This window comes from Phoenix dactylifera, chromosome 11 (assembly GCF_009389715.1).
Source record: "Phoenix dactylifera cultivar Barhee BC4 chromosome 11, palm_55x_up_171113_PBpolish2nd_filt_p, whole genome shotgun sequence".
Classification (NCBI taxonomy): domain Eukaryota; kingdom Viridiplantae; phylum Streptophyta; class Magnoliopsida; order Arecales; family Arecaceae; genus Phoenix; species Phoenix dactylifera.
The window spans coordinates 6218971-6236564 of NC_052402.1; the positions used below are offsets into that span (position 1 = coordinate 6218971).

The window sequence follows — 17594 nt, forward strand, 5'->3', positions numbered from 1 at the left end:
CCATGCATATTCATGGCTTGTAACGCTTGAATTGTCCATGCTCTAAGAAACTCCACATACGCTTAGAAGTTGTCACGAAGCCGAGAAAGAAAAAACTCATTTTTTGAGTTAATCAACTATTCTATTCAAACTTTAGCTGTCAAAGGAACATGGCTGGAGTTTGCATCTGGTTAAATAATTCAACAAGGTCATTAGCAGATGAATATGATCTTCAGGAAGCTGCAAGGAAATTGTACCTTAGCTAATTCATTGAAATTTCTATTAGAATGATTTGTAGTAGTGTAAAGAAATGATTTTCTTTTTATCAAATCAGACATAGAAACTTAAAAAAATTTAGTCGCGAACTATCATCTTACATAAATTTACATACAATTTTTTACTATTTGACAGGCAACATTTATAGCCTAAAAGGGTGGAAGGTGGGTCTTTGAATAAAAGCGAACAAAAAAATTGTGCATATTCTGCTTATACCAAGACAAAACTATGACATCTACTGGTTATTTTTCCAATTCTCTGCACTACCATGGTTTTTTTCTTTAATCCAATTCTAGTTTCTTAAGTGCTTCCATTAAAAACATCTATATGATTTCATTATCTTTTTAATTGAGCTTTGCATATTTAGAAGGATATCTATCTACTTATGTGAGGACCCGTGTGGGCGTGTGTTTAGTCCCATATCGGTTATTCATCAAGAAAATCTTAGAAACTTATACAGAACTAAAAAAAACTTAAAAAATTATATTCTGGCTAGTTAGATTGGATGAGGCTATAGGTTGTAACAAATGATATCAGAGGAAATTCGGCCTATCATATATATGGATTAGGAGATATTACTGCAGTACGAGTTTATAAAAGTTGACCACGAGTCGATCGTCAAAGCTTGAATGCCGGTGGCACTAGAGCGTGTTTTGTTTTGTGATTACTCTGGGCGTACTCACGGTTGATGTAGTGAGACGCCGGTGCACACCAAAAAAAAAAAGAAAAAAAGAAAAAAGAAAAAGAAAGAAGCTTGATTGGGGAGTATGTGAGACAAGGTAGTGTTCCATGTTGTCTTTGGTTGCGATTGTCTTTGGTTGGTAGCGTCCGTGGTTGTTTTGTGGAAGATGGAAGGAACATCTACGACGTCAGACATTTCAAATAGATATTTATTGTGATAACAAGATTCCATTACTTCATCACTAGGGAACCTTTGAACATCACAATTTCCTTCTCCACTTGCTAGGACTTTTCTTTTTTGATAAATCGCCTGAATGGAAATTCTACACAAATCAAAATCTAGAGTCGACAGACTCATACAATGCACTCTAGCAGCCTAATTTCCTCCTCATTTCCGCTTTCACTGTCGCCCTGTTCTCATATTAGTGCCGAGCTGAGCTGATTCTCTCAACACCAGCACTGGTAGTTCCCTTCGCCCTTTGGTGCCCCACCGACTGACGTCTTAAGATATACACAACCATACATGTCCAGATCCCCTGCTTCTCTTCGCTTCCTCCTTTGCTACTCTTCTCTCTTTTTTGATGGAGCAGTCGCCATTCACCTTGGTGTCATCGTGAATACCAACTCTCCAGTCGGAAGAGAGCAAAAGATCGCCATTGAGACCGCAGCGCACCACTTCAACGCCTCCACTACAGCACTATTCCTCGATGTCTGCGAGTCCAACAGCACTGATCCCGTCCAAGGAAACGCTAACGGTAATCTTTCCTCAACCAATAATCCCTCACTTAGGTAACAAACAGTTAGGTTAACACTTAACAGCTATGTTTTATGTTTGCTTATAACCTTTATGCCTATGGGTGCAGCTAGAAGTCTCATCGGAAGGGGGGCAGAAGCAGTAATTGCCACGGGGACATGGCCAGAGGTGGTGACAGTGGCCGACATCGGCTACAAAGCAGGGATTCCGGTGCTCTCTCTGGCCACAACATCGCCGTCAACCTTACCTCCAAGGCCTTTCCCGGTGCGAATGTCGTACCCTGCCTCCGTTCAGCTCCGCTGCCTCGCCGGGGTCGTGAAATCGTACAACTGGCGGAGATTCATCGTCATCTATGAAGAAGATGACTATGGTAGCATTGGTGCAATGGCCTCACAACTTTCCCATGCCCTCGGCGTTGGATCGGAGGTCATCGACTCCATCGCCTTCCCACCCGTCGACACATTCTCCGATCCAACGGCTTCAGTTCGGGAAGAGCTGAAGAGGATACGCCGTCATCTCTCTAAGGTGTACATCATCCTCCGGTCCTCACCATCGCTGGCTGTCCATCTGTTCGAGGAAGCGAAGGAGTTGGGAATGATGGCGAAAGGCCATGTATGGATTGCCAACGACGATATCACCACCCTCCTCGACTCGACCTTGGCCCCCTCATTCATCTCTTCTTACATGCAAGGGGTGGTAGGAATCAAGACCTACTTTAATGAGACAAGCGATCGCTACCAGGACTTCTCCGCCGAATTCCGGCGAAGATTCAAAGCGGAGTATGGGAGCAAGGGGGAGACTTACTTTGAGCCTGGAAAGTTTGCACTTCGAGCATACGATGCAGTGCATGCGATCGCTCAAGCTGCCGTCGAGACGGAGTCAAGGGGGAGCAGCACTTTGTTAGAAGGTATCATATCAAGCAAGTTTATGGGTCTCAGTGGGCTCATAAGCTTCAGAAGTGATGGAGCTCTAACTGAGGGTAAGGGCTACTCGGCGTTTCGGGTCGTTAACGTGGTGGGGAAGAGCTACAGGGAGCTGGGATTCTGGTTGGAGGGGTTCGGTCTCTACATAGAGGAGGGTGAGATGGTCCGCCGTGGGCCGCCGGTGGATATCTTCAGCCTGGTGTACTGGCCGGGAGGACCCGAGAGGGTCCCCAGTGGGTGGGGAAAGCTCAAGATCGGGGTACCGGCGAGGCCGGTGTTCGATCAGTTTGTGAAGGTGGAGTACGACGAGGGGAAGAAGGTGATCAAGGAAGTGACCGGGTTTTGCATCGACATCTTTAATGAGACTTTGAAGCGCCTGAAGAATGACCTCGAGTATGAGTTCTTCTCCTTCGATGGCACCTACGACAACCTCGTCAACCAAATCCCATTGAAGGTATCGAATGGTCTAACCTCTATTGTTGATGCCGTTTTATTTCTTCTAATTGGATACTTCTGATGCCTTCCTCCCTCTTTGAGACACTCACAACCCCTTCTCCAACTAGTGTAGGAACCCAACATCACCTAAAGGCCCAAGCCTAGTACCGCCAAGAAAGCAAGATGCTATATATATATATATATATATATATATATACTCTTCCTTTTGATGGGAAGAAATATATATGTATATAGTATGCACGTATGTATGTGCGCGCGCGCTCACAACAATATATTAAATCACACCTAGAAAATACTTCATTCAAATATAACTAAAATAGAGACATCAAGCATAGAGACAAACAAGGAGCTTTATTCTTGACTTCTTTTTTTTGTTGTTAATGGTTGTTTCTAGAAATGATGTTAGCTTATTAATTAACATTTCTTTCTGACCAAGATGACCGAAAGCCAAATCCGGCACGTAAGACACACACTACAAGGTTCTAATCTGATTCGACTTTATTCAATAATTTACTTGGTCAAAATTTTCATTGTATATTGGTCCGACCCATTTACAGTCCTCATAAAATATAAACTTGTGATAAGATGGTGTTACATGTGTGCTGCCAGAAGTATGATGCCGTGGTGGGTGATATTACCATTCTAGCCCACCGCTCAATGAATGTTACATTCACAGAGCCATTCCTCACATCTGGCCTTGCTATGCTCGTCCCTGTGAGACCCAACCGCACGCCATGGATGCTCACGAAGCCATTTACAATGCAAGTGTGGCTTTTGATCATTGCCACCTTGATCTACACAGGGATCATCGTGTGGTATCTGGAACACAATGTAAACCCCGAGTTTTATGGGCCCTGGTGGACACAACTTGGAGCCACATTTTGGCTAATTTTGTCCACCATCTTCTTCGCACAAGGTGAATTCCGCATACCAGCCAAGATTCATTAATATACTGGCTTATTTATCCCTTTTGTTTTTCGACAATCACTTACTAATTAATATTATCTTTACATCTTTTCTATAGGGCGGCTGTATAGTTACTACACTAAAATAGTGGTGGGGGTATGGCTCATTGCGGTCTTGATCTTGACCTCCAGCTTCACAGCCAATCTCAGCTCTATTTTAACTGCCGAGAAGCTTGAACCGATGGTGGCAGATAGTAAGGTTGGATGCGACGGGGCCTCATTTGCTGTGAAGTACTTACATGACGTGTTGGGCTACAAGGAGAATAAGATTGAGAAGATCAGCAAAGGAGAAGACTACATCGAGGCCTTTGAGAGTAGGAAGATTACGGCAGCCTTTCTTGAGGTTCCCAATTTACGGGTGTTTCTTTCAAGACATGGTAATTACACTGTTCATGGAGAAACACACAGGCTTGGAGGCTTTGGCTTTGTAAGTATCTCCAGTCCTTAATTATCTATCTATTTATTTTTTTTGGCAATAACAATCAGAGCACTTCCAACGTCGTCGAAGAAATGAGAGTTACATAGGTTAATGATGTAGCTGCAGGCCATTAGGGCTTTTACGTTATAATACAGAAGAATTTGGAAAACCAAAATAAAATATCTACTTTCCACTCACTTCCTACATCACTCTTCCTCTGCAGGCATTTTCAAAAGGTTCTCCTATAGCAGAAGATTTCTCTCAAGCCATATTGGCACTAACCGAGGACGGGACACTGAAGAAGTTGGAGAACAAGTGGTTCTCAGTCTCCCTGTCCAATTGTCCGACCCCAGACAAGGATAGAAAAAGGGACAGCCTAAGCTTGGCAAGCTTTTGGGCGCTCTTCCTCCTCACCGGCGGCACTTCGACCGTCGTCTTTCTTATCTTCGAGGCTCGCTCGATCATCCACCGAGCAGGTGTATCCTTGAGGGAAAGGTTCAATATGATCTGGAAAAGAGGAGGGCCCGGACTTGAAAGAGCAGCACCCGATTCTTCAGATCAGGAAAAGGATGCTACGAGCGCAGATCAACAGACCATCCAATTACTCGACAGTGCCCCATAGTCGTGCATGCGATGACATTGAGCTAAGCCACTTGCAAAACCAAAGAGGCCTGTAGACGATTATGCATCAAAGCCTGAGTTATGGACATGTTCTTTTTTTTGGATGGAAAGTTGGGGACATGTTCGATGGTGCATATGATAGCAGCATTGGGTAGAGTGAACTCAGGCTAGGCCCGTGATGGCCAGAACCGAGCCATGGGAAGGGTCGTATTTTAAAATGATATAGAGTGTACGTGTGTCTATATATATATATATATATATATATATATATATATATATATAGAGAGAGAGAGAGAGAGAGAGAGAGAGAGAGAGAGAGAGAGAGGGTAATATATAGAAAACTGTGTTCTATTTTATACCAGACATTTACATGTATATAGCATAATTTTAGTTATATTGGTCAATTCTGTAGTTACTTTACACAACATTAGATAGATGGTGTATACAGTGTCGTGAGTCTTAAGAAATATGGCCGGAAGTAAGGCTACAAATGAGTCTGGTTGATCCGTGATCCAATCCAACCCGACTCGCTTAGATCCGAACCAACCTGTGTTAAAGGATCTGTGGAGCCATATTGGATTTTAAGACTGGACTCATTTCATTTTTCAGGTCGGATTTGGGTTTACTAAATTTTGACCCGAATTGATTCGTTTGATTTTTGGGATAATTTTGGGTTTGCAACTCTACGACCCGACCCAACCTAACCCGAATCAAGAAAATTGTTAGGGCTGCAGGGATACTCGAGGGTCTTTAAGTTATTAAGAGTCTTTTATTGGATGTCCTTTGCACGATCTATTTTGCAAATTGTTCATGTATTCAATAATAATTCCTCTTATTCTTCAATCACATCAAAAATTCGCGGACTGAAATTTCAGATGACAAAATTAATAAGTAGTGTGGTTGTGGTTTTAATATGTTATGGAACTAATTCCGAGGTATCAAGTATTATATAATCGAGTTCTATCGGCTATGAGATTAAAGTGCTCATAAATTATTAGTACTTTGATGTATGTTATGAATTGCACTAGATTATATATTACTCATGCAGCAAGAAAGCTTAATAGATATGCTAGTTCTCCTAATGCACAACAACAGAGAACACTTGATAGAGTATTGAGATATTTGAAGGGTTCTCTTTCATATGGTATTTACTATATTGGTCATGTTGCTATATTAAAAGGATATAGTGATGTAAAATGGATTGCTGATCGGAAATATGTTTAAATTTGGTGGAGCCTCTATCATTTGGAAATTAGTTAAGCAAGCTTACATCTCAAGATTTTCAATGGAAGCTAAAATAATAGCACTTCATAGTCCTAGGAGTCATATAGAATAGCTTAAAAGTCTGTTAACAAATATTCTGCTTATAGAAAAGCTAAATATATCCAAATATTATAATAATCATGCATTTATATCCAATGCTAGGTGGAAGCATTGGCATATAAAGTATGCTAGGTGGAAGCATTGGCATATAAAGCTAAATTTTGATGAACCTTTGATGCACTTACACCTGAGATTATAGATATTAAGATATCTACAAATACATGGAATAATAGCATTGGCATATAAAGTATGCTAGGTGTATAGTACATCTACTAACTAGAGAACTTTCAAAAGGACAAGTTATAAAATTAATGAGGGGAATGGGACAAAAGCTTATTAATTGAACAACAACAATCCAATCTTGATGATTGGAGATCCTAAGAAGAACTGAATGTATACTAACAAGTTGTTTTAGGATGATATGAGAAACATTATATAATTTCGAGAGAATTGCTCCATAGTCCCATTCTAGTTGTTTTTTTTTTGTGGGTGTAAAAGTGCCTTTTGATGCAAAGGTAAAGGAAGGGTAATTATCCTTAATACGTCCATAGCTAATTGTACTGGGTTTTTATCCATTGCAAGTGCCCTTTAAGAACTCACCTATATAAGCATTGTTATGGAGCTTCAACTTATGAGATTGGGCTATCTTTTGAGCACATATTTAATTAAGATACTAGCGCAACACCGAAACATGCTAACTCGAACTGAATCAACAATTGTATAGTATATGAAATTTATATCAAAGGATCTAGTTTAATACTTTGTTCGCTATGGATTCTGCAAATGGAACATGGCAATACTAAATAAAGGTTCAAACCTGTAAGATACTTTTACTTATTGAATAGTATACGTAATCTGGATGCATTTATATGTGTTATATGATTTTCAAAATTTTAACTTACGTAAGAGATTATTGGATTATTAATCACAATAATTCAAAATTTCGATGTTTAAAATAGTCCCATATTGGATATAAAACTAAACAAAACCCACTTAAATCCTTATCTTAGATGCCCAAATAACTTGATCCTTTGAGTGGATAAAATTTACTTTTTGTCATTTTCTTTATTTCTCATGTCTCTTAAAATTGTATGGGTATGTCCCTAATTCTTTCGCATGTGGTATCATAAAGAGAAGCATGAAGAAATGCATCTTTCTTTTCTCACACCACACCACAAACGGATGTAAGGGACTAATACTTACAAAGAGACGCATTCTTTCAAAAAGATGCACCTCCATACATTTGATCTAATAATGATTTCAAGAGAGACAACCCATGATGATTCGATGAACCATGTGGTGAAGAATGCATCTAATGAAGGGATACCAAAATATTCATTTATACTCACCCTTTCATATCCATAAATAGGGAAGGGAATTGTTGTTCCCATCCATTTCTGAATAAAATAAGTGAGTATAAAGAAGAGAATTGAGACAATAAATTGAGTACTAAGTGAGTGAACTCAAATGCATCCTTTGAGCATTTGAGAAGAGACGACCGAATCCATACAAAAACAGATTGAGAGAGAATTTGTATCAATCAATTTGCTTATTTTCATAATATCTAGATTTGGTTGGTTTAGGTTCGACTTTGATTTTTCTTTATTAAAGTGCACTTGACGAAGAACTTATAGTGATTTTGTCTTGGAAGTAGACTGTCACCAACTGTTTGCACCTGAGTAGGATAAATTCTACTATAAAAGGAATGACATCCATAGCGTACCTCAAACTTGTAAAATCTATAAATAATTTTATTTGTTTTGTGTTTGCAGAAAATTATTAATGAAATAATTAAGAAAAAAAAATTAAATTAAAAGAGTTCCAACATTTATTGAGAAATAAAAAAATACAGGAAAGAAAACCCATCTCCATAGTGAGAAGGGGGATTAGCTCAACCCATTGTTACATGCTTGAATGGAAGATGAAAGGCTTCTCATAACCTTCTCACAAGAACCAAAATTCTCGTGGCTGCAAACTAGCATCCGATCCTTAGCAAACATATATAGAAAACTCCTAGCATGGACTCCTTTGTTGCTTTCTTTTTGAGGAAGAACTGATTACTTTCCCTCCTATAAACACCAACATGCAGCTGGGACGACTTGATCCCACCCACTTCTGAGCTCATTAGGGATGCATCTTCTTCTCCAATCAGAGGGAAATGATTCCTTCTTCAAAATAACCTGTTACATCTTTTAGAGAAGAAAAGCTATGTAGTTCTTTGGGTGTGCTACATTCTTCTAGTTAGTTATAAGAAAAGTGTGTTAAAAGAAAATTAGTAGTTAATTCAAGACACCTATAATATACTCCACAAAAAAAAAAGAGATTGCTTTTCCCGAATTCAATAGTAACGTTAAATACAGCTTGGATCTTTAGGAGTTGTGCATGCATCGATTGTCATCGAATCATTCATCTTTGAGATCATTTTGTTGAAATGCAAAACACTCGCATAGTTACCAAACATTTTAGATAGAGAGATTAGATGAGAGTCTCCATTTTCAAGATGGATGGCGCGATGACAATCCAGGCATGAATACGCATAGGATCTTGTAAATGTCAAACGATACAGCTAGATAGATATTGTTTGTGAAGGACGGTGATGCTACTGTCGGCGTTGGCATATCTTCGCCCCCGACATCATCGCCACGACTTTCTCCTTTTTTTGTAGGCGAGACCAGGTCAAAGTCTGAGGTCAATCACATATTTGCCGCGAAGTTCCCCGGTGGCATTTCTTTTCTTAATCGTATAAGCAGGCCCCAGGAGACATAAAAGAACTCCATATGGCTTTCGACGAGATCAAAGTCCGTTTCATTCATATGTAAGAAGAAACTTTAACACGTAATCTTTCGCGCAAATGGATGGTACTTAGTCTTGCTTGCAGGATTAATTAATCAAAACTAACCCGCAAAAAAAAAAAAAAAAAATCTGGATGGATCTTTCATCGTGCCTGGCTCATTAGAGCCACCAAATTTGTTAGATTTAAATATTGATAAAATCAAAAAATTAAGATTTTGTATAACAAAATAATCACGAATAAAATTTGAAAGAAATAATTTATAAGTATCAATTAGAAAATAGAGAAATCTGGACAATGCTGGGCATGCAATAAAAGTATTATTGCCACTCCCATGTAGGATAGATATCTTCAAAGCTTCCAAGAGACAACTGATTCCATCTTAACTCTGCTCTTTGTTGCTATAGCATAAACAGATGGAAGGCTTAAACTGCCTAACTCCTTCAGTTCCTCAAAATCAATACTTTGAAATCACACAAAATTTGAAATAAAGTAGTTGTAGAAATCGTAAAAAAGTAGGTAACTGAAAAGAGAAAAGAGCAAAAAATGTAATTTTCTAAAATCTCTCCATTTTAATCACCAATCCATCCCTGTATTGCATTAATTCCTTTTTTTCATAATATTAGCTATTAAAATTTGGTTTAGTAAATAATAAGTGCTAATTTTGAAACTATTAACATTAGAAATAAAGTTGTCGCTTATTTATATTAGAAAACATCAATACTTAGACTGCTCAAGTTTTTTTTATCACAAGTTGAAATATCCATCAATTAAAAATAAATTTATTAATTATTTTTTTAAAATTATGTGCTTGCAAGAATTACAAAAAAAAAAAGTATTTTTCAACGCTTTTTAGAACATATACCGACGCTTATAGGCGTCGGTAATTTTAGTATCGATGCTTTTAAAAATGTCGCAAAATTATCAACAAAATGAAAGTGGAAATTTTAAGCATTTTATGCAATTTATATAGAGACTTATTTTGGGGTAAGTATCAGGATATTTTTTCCAAGAAGGTACCTGAAAATTTATTCACGTACGGTGGGCAGATTCGGCGACAGGTGCAGGGGCGAAGAATGTCAATGTGGATAAAGACGTAGCCGCACTAGTATTTTGATCCGGCGGAGCACGGATGACACCGTTTCCCAATAAAAAAATAAAGCAATTATAATATTCTAATCTATCTAACCTGATTTTTTTTTTTTTTTGATGATTTGGTCAAAGGAAATATTCTAGTAATTAGCTTGACCCTTATCTCTTTGGAGCCAACCTCGAGTTGGAAACGTTTTGAGCTTGCTTTGTTGGTATTTTGTGGTTGTAGGGGTGTGAAAGGACGGCAGTTGCACGATTTAAAAGAAGATTTATTTTTTTTCGCACAAATCCACTATTGGATTATGTAGCGGTTGCTTTAAGATCTATACAAATGGATGAATAAAAAAGTTTGAAATACTTGGAAATTTATGTATCGTGCATCAACAACGTGGAAGATCTATATTTCGTTCATGCCAAAGATGCAACCCAAATCCCAGGGATGCATGCTAAATGGCTAGGGAAACAACCAATTCATATGGACGGTTAAAAAAACCAAGCTAAGTAGCCATGGTTCATGCACCATCCATTGTATGGTAGCTGCAAATCGATATTGAATAGTCCTAGTGGAACTACTGGGTAGGTGAAGACGAGGACGAGATGCTGCTCCGTGGGGTCTCATGCAGGGCGGTGGAGCCATTAATGGGATCATACTCCTGCTCTACATTTCAAAACTCATTTTGGATGCAAACCAAGCAGTCTCCGATTTGCCAAGACTATAAACAAATTGCCGTGCAGGATGTTACAAATTTTTCTCATTCAATTTTCTAATTTCTCATTACAAGACAAGTCAATTCTTCCATGTCTGCATCTCAGGAACTTGCTCGGAACCTTCACTTTTCTCTATCTAGGAGCTTTCCTATTGAATACGTCAACTGCCACCGTCATGCAAGGCTTATAAAATCTTTCCCCAGATCCTATATCGCACTTTGAAACCACCAATCCAAGTTTCGAAGCTCAGGAGGTTTCCTCTCCTTCAATCCAAGCTCAGAAAACCCCAACCAAGCTTCCAAGCTCAGAAAGTTTCGTCTCCTTCGTCAATACCTTCCTCCCTCCTTCCAATAAGGTAACCACAGTGTGATTGAGAAACCTTCTCTCTCTATCACCCTCTTCTGCGACCCAAATCTCTTAAGGGGCTTGCACGAGGGCGAATAATATTTGTCAGTTCTCACCATGTTGTACCCTCTAATATGCGGCTATGAAGCCCCATTACCAACAAAACACAAAGGCAAACAGTAGGTGTACTTCCCTGATAAGTTGATCACCTACTATTCCTCTGAATGGCAGGTTCACCAAATCACTCAGGTCAAATTCCACCAAACTCTGTTAATCCTCGCACCATCTCACCCTCGTTTGCCAGATTCATTAGATTTAATCACTGTCCAAGTTCAGAAGGGCACCTCTCTTTAGAACAATCCTCACTTCATAGATTCACCAGCTCCATAGCTCCTGCTCGCTTCTTGTGCTTGTGAGCTTGTAGCCGTAGAAACTCTGATCAAAGGAAATATTGGTTATCGATTTCTACGTTCAAACATGAAGCCAGAAGCAGTAACCTGCAGCTCCGCAGCACCTCAAAAGAAAGAGCGGTCCTTTTTCAGTTGGCTGAGCTGCATTCTGTCGCCACCCAAGAAGGAGAAGCCCGAAAAGGCCAAGCCCATTGGGCCCCCAAAGGCATCCAGGTTGCTGTTGGCTGGGCTGAGTACCCCGGAGTTCGAGCGGGTCTTCTGCTTCTTCGACGAGAACGGTGACGGCAAGATCTCGCCGGTGGAGCTCCAGAGCTGCATGCGGACGATCGGCGAAGAGGTATCACTGGAGGATGCGGCAGCCCTTGTGGAGTCCAGTGACTCAGATGGTGATGGGCTGTTGGGCTTCGACGACTTCATTAAGATGGTGGGCCCTGAAGGGGAGGAGGAGAAAGGGAGAAGTTTGAGGGAGGCTTTCCGGGTGTACCAGATGGACGGTCAGGAGTGCATTACACCCACCAGCCTCAAGAGGGCACTTGGCAAGCTTGGGGAGTCCAAAACAATCGAGGAGTGCACGGTCATGATTCGTCGGTTTGATATCAATGGGGATGGTGTGATCAGCTTTGATGAGTTCACGATCATGATGCTATGACTGGACCAACATGATCGGATTGGGAGGCACCTTTTGGTTTGCCAGTTCATGCATGCCATGCGATCCGTGGATCTTCGATGTAATACATGGTGACATCGGTCATGGATATTAGTCTATGAGAAGCAATCCTTCTTATTCCTTTCTCAACAATCACTTCTCCTGGAAGTAGACTAGTGCAACCCTCTACAAGTGGGCATGAAATTCGAAAAACTTTCTTGGATCTGCATAATGCTGGCTTGGCAATTTAGTAACTCAAAACGCCATCTTATGTGGTCGTACGTACCAATCCTCTCTTGCCATGTTGCTCGAAGCAAATTATGGTGTCCACAAAACAGGTATACCTAGCATTACTCCTCAAAGAAGCCGCACATTGAGACATATAGAGCTGTGTAATTTTTTGAGGGTTTTTTTTTAATTTATTAGTATCTGAGGGATTTCTTTGATACTATAAGCATTTCTTTTGTACTTTGTCATGAGTGGATAAGCAGCTTGGCATGAGAGGGTCTTTCTATGATGCCTGGGAGAGGAAGTGGAAGGAATCAGAAGGAACACCATCATTTGTGCTCTCTCATTGGCACTCCTCCAATCCAATGACTCCACGGTGCATTAGCGACATCGATCGCATGGATATGGGGTTCGATCATCTAAATAGATAGGATCTAAAGATTGACCCTTCCAAATGATCGAACAAGCCACCGAAAATGGGACACCCAAGTAGGATGGGTAATGGGGGACTGCTTTTACTCCATGATAAGAAGGTATAGCTATGGAACCATTTATATTGGCAGTTGCAGTGAAACTCTATACGGTATAAAGAATTGTGGCATGATGCTCGAACATTAAGAAGTATGATGCCTAGCTTTACTGTTAATATTACTCGAATGTGTCTAGCTGGGCCTGGAGGTTCTAAGGCATATTTTCTCCTCTCGAATGGTATCTTCAAGTTTATAGAAGACAAACTTGAGTTGCCAGCACTAGACCAACCCTTCAAGTAGATTCTAAAAAGAATTGACTGAAAAAATAATCAACATGAGAATATTTAAGATAAAGATCATAAGATAGTGTTCTCAGTTGTGCCCCCGAAGATTGGCGGATGATACCATCTTTATTGCTGTGAGGTGGTTACAAGATCTTTGCTTCACAAATGAGTTCAAAATGCATTACATTGAAAAATTATTCAATAGTGTCATGTTACTGGTGATCTGCACTGTTTTTTCCTTGCTCATCATCGAACTGTGAATTATTATTTTTCTCAAAGGCATGTTAATATTATGGTCGTATTGAATTATATTTTCCTCTTCTTTGCTTGTTGCCCTGCATACGCCACAAGAACAACTAAGCTTGGTCTCTTGTATATACTAAGGGAGATGGTTAAATAACAGCATGCCTTCACATGGAAGTGGCAAGAAATTAGATAATTATATTGATATCAATGGAGTAGGTGACTATGAGATTCCAATAGAAGCATTGCAAAGCCTAATCTCCATACCTTATTGCAAAGCCTAATCTCCATACCTTATTGCAAAGCCTAAAACCAACAAATAAAGCTGTCCATCCATTCCTAGCTATCTAATATTAAAAATTTTCTAGAATTTCTCATAGCGACCGTCCATCTCTTCACTCTTTTATAGACAGGTTTCTAGGATGACCTCAGAAGGGAAAAATGGTGGAGATACTCTTATCAAACCCACGTCCTCATTCTCCTTGGCCATTCCTCCTCCACCAAAACCTCTACTCCTTTCTTCCATTAGCCAACCCAACCTCCACATCCTAATTCTCCTTCCAGATTCCTCCTCCACCAAACCCTCTTCTCCTCCCTTCTACGATTAGCCAACCCAACCTCCACCTCCATAGTCACTACTTGGACCTCGGATCAAGAAAACCCACCTTATCATCTATGAAAGAAGATCAAACCTCTACTTTAAGCCGATCTCACCTTTTCTTGGATACAACCCATGAACAAGTAGCCCACTTGCAAAGAATAATAAACCTTCAGCATAAACTCTTCTACTCTTGATTACAACCCTAACATAAAGATTCAATGAAATGGCATTTAAGAGATCTAGACCCTTTTCCATGATAGATTCATATCCAACTTGTTGGCTTCAAACAGTATCCATAAAAAAAATTTTAAAAAAAGAAATAAAAAAAATGTGGATCATTATCCTTTGGTTTTAAGCCACTTCATATGACTCCATACTACCCCGAGACGTTAGGGTTTAAAAGGGATTAGCTTTACATTCATACCTCATGCAAGATTTTATTATGAAAAAGAAAAAGAACTATTATCTCAAAAATTATTATGATATCTTGACCATCATCTCGCCATGCATCAAGTGTTGGATGAGAACAGAATGTCTTTCAGTTGTAACCACTAGATCAAAATAGAATACCCATTGCCTATTATATGGTTGTAACCAACATAATCATAATGTTTCTCTATCTTGCCCATCCATAATTGTTATTAGGCAAGATTATACAATATAGTCTAACAATTAATTTCCACTTTTCTGCATGAAGACGGCAGCAAATAGAGAGAAAAGGAAAAATATTGATACAAAATGATGCCACTGACGTTGTCCGACTAATTTGACTAGAAAAGACACCCGTAATCTATTGCTAATACGAAGCCATTGATGCCAATCAATCATCGAACAGCATGGGGACAGAGTGCTCACCTAATCGAGGCACTCCTTTGCATACTTCTGCACTAGGGCTGATCATAGCTAGGCCTTAAGCCTAAACTCTATTTATTTTTAATCGGACTTCTAGTTGAGTTATGTAAAATTTGATATTTGTTGTATCCAAACTCGACTCATGATTAGTTTCATTCACTTTTCTGGAGCATGACAACCAGGCTCGATAAGCTTGTGACTACATTTTATTATTATTTATGTTTTTTTTTTCTTTTAAGGATCCATGCATCCCTCTTGTGGCATTGTGTCAACCCCAGACAATGTTGCTCAAAATGTGGACACGATAACTTGACGATATTTGCTGTTCCAAACTTGAGCCATGATCAGTTTTATTCATGACCTGGAGCATAACGACCAGGCTCGGTAGGCTTGTGACTTTTTTTTTAATTATTTATTTTTTTCTTTTCTTTTTTAAGAATCCACGCATCCCTGTCGTAGCAGTGTGTCAGCCCCGGACGGATGTTGCTCAAAACGTGGACGCGGTAACTTTGTCGGCTTGTTCCCCATTGGAGTCAACACAGCCGAGCCAGGTCAAAAGTACACGTGTCGAACAGATATCGGATGCGGACGCTGGGTTAGATGCCTCCCCTCACACCTGTCACTCCGTCATCGCCCACGATAATCGCACGCTTATCTCGGACGCCGCGTTCTATACGGCGGTTTTGACCGTTACCATCCCCCCTCCTTTCCACGCTGACGTTCCCACACTCTCCTTTCCCGTCAATTTTCATATATTATTACAAAAAGACTCTTTATCTCCCTTCCCGTCCTTTTTAAAAAATGGTCAAAAATAGAATTTTTTAAAAAAATGACTCCGTCTTTTTCCGCCGTTATCTCTTTTCCTTCCCATCTTCCTTCACACCGCCAGAAGCTTCTCTGTACAAAAAAACAAAAAAACCGCTACAAACTTTTCGACACAAACGACTCTTCCACGCCCACCGATTCTTTACCTGTAAATATCTACCCACGAACTAAATCCATGAGCTACAAAACCAACAGCGTTCCCATGGTCTTCCAAGCCTCTTTGATTGATATATATATTCTTGCCAACAATGGAAAACGTCATTTCGTTATCTTCTCATAGATTCCTTCCCTCTCCATTCTTCCCCCTTCCAAAAATAGTAGTATATATACCTTCCTCTTGTAATCAACAGAGCGCCATTTCTTGTCGATCTTAGAAGTGTACGTAGTACAGATGTTGCTCGCAGTCACAGACGTGAAGAAAGAAGCGCTCGACTCCACCAGCTCAACAACACGTCAAAGCAGTAAGAAGCCTCCACTCTTTCGCAGATTCTTTTCCATGCTATCGCCGAAGAATAAGAAGAATGCCATGGTCTCGAGCCCGAGTCATGATGACGTCCCGTCGACATTTTCTGCAGGCGATAAATCCGGCGAGCTCGAGCGAGTCTTCCGATATTTCGACGAGAATGGCGACGGCAAGATCTCGCCGGCTGAGCTGCAGAATTGCCTGCGGGCGGCTGGCGAGGAGCTGTCGGCCGAGGATGCCGAGGCTGTCGTGGAGTCCATCGACTCCGATGGCGATGGGCTGCTGGGGTTGGAGGATTTTTTGAAGCTGGTGGACGCCGAGGAGGAGGAGGAGAAGGCGAGGAATATAAGGGATGCATTCAGGATGTACGAGATGGAGGGCCAGGGATGCATCACGCCGAACAGCCTGCGAAGGATGCTCAAAAGGCTCGGCGAGTCGAGGAGCACCGATGAGTGCAGGGCGATGATTCGGCGGTTTGATCTCAATGGTGATGGTGTGATCAGCTTCGATGAGTTCGAAGTCATGATGGTGTGATCATCTTCGATGAGTTCGAAGTCATGATGCTAGAGGCAAAGTTTGTACATATTTGTTCATGGGCAGGATATAGTAAATTTGAAATTTGTATACCAATTCTTTCTCTCGATCATTAATCTTCCGGTGCTTGTTATGATCATCGAGGATGTCACTGTTTCGTGTGTGTGTGTGTGTGTATATATAAGCTAAAGCAGGTCGTAGATTTTGAATCCGAATTGGAGCACAAAGTCCTTTGATATGGGATTTCAATTACACGGTGGGAATTCGGCATAAGCCGGATGTTGCATCCCACTCCATCTGGGGAGGCTTCAGAACCTAGAAATTTTCTCATAGATAATTGGGATCAGCATGTTTAAACTCGATGGCACAGAAAAGCTCAAGGAAGCCAAACTCTTCTCTCTTATTTTTTTTTCCCCCTTCATTTCCCTTGAATAAATAACGCCGTGGGAGCCGGACTGATGTACGTACCGTACCAATATTAGGCATGGGGTGCACCGGTTGGACACCAATACGTCATCGAGCACCAGATTGCAAACTTGAAGAGGCCATCATGTGATTTGTTTATGGGAAAAAATGGCAGTCAAGTTCAGACATTTTATTTTTAAACATTTATATCCCATTAAGGGTAACCACAATTGTTTGACTGGTAGCATGATCCTGATAAAGTTATCTGAACCAAACATGTTCAAGGCAATATAAATAAAAA

At 40.3% G+C, this 17594-nt stretch overlaps 3 protein-coding genes across 3 annotated transcripts; all 3 read left to right on the plus strand.

The window, feature by feature from the left end:
• Positions 1 to 1459: 1459 nt before the first annotated feature.
• LOC103717212 (glutamate receptor 2.7-like) lies at positions 1460 to 5074 on the plus strand. The gene is made up of 5 exons (XM_039132063.1): positions 1460 to 1691; positions 1800 to 3067; positions 3679 to 3985; positions 4094 to 4461; positions 4676 to 5074. Exons 1-5 carry the CDS (start codon positions 1460 to 1462, stop codon positions 5072 to 5074), a joined length of 2574 nt encoding a protein of 857 aa, XP_038987991.1.
• Positions 5075 to 10968: 5894 nt separating this feature from the next.
• LOC103713885 (putative calcium-binding protein CML19) lies at positions 10969 to 12856 on the plus strand. The gene has a single exon (XM_026807232.2). The coding sequence runs from the start codon at positions 11810 to 11812 to the stop codon at positions 12389 to 12391; it is 582 nt and encodes a 193-aa protein (XP_026663033.2). The 5' UTR covers positions 10969 to 11809; the 3' UTR covers positions 12392 to 12856.
• A 3312-nt stretch (positions 12857 to 16168) lies between these two features.
• On the plus strand, positions 16169 to 17588 carry LOC103713884 (putative calcium-binding protein CML19). The gene is made up of 2 exons (XM_008800936.4): positions 16169 to 16352; positions 16467 to 17588. Exons 1-2 carry the CDS (start codon positions 16283 to 16285, stop codon positions 16886 to 16888), a joined length of 492 nt encoding a protein of 163 aa, XP_008799158.2. The 5' UTR covers positions 16169 to 16282; the 3' UTR covers positions 16889 to 17588.
• The last annotated feature ends 6 nt before the right edge of the window (positions 17589 to 17594 follow it).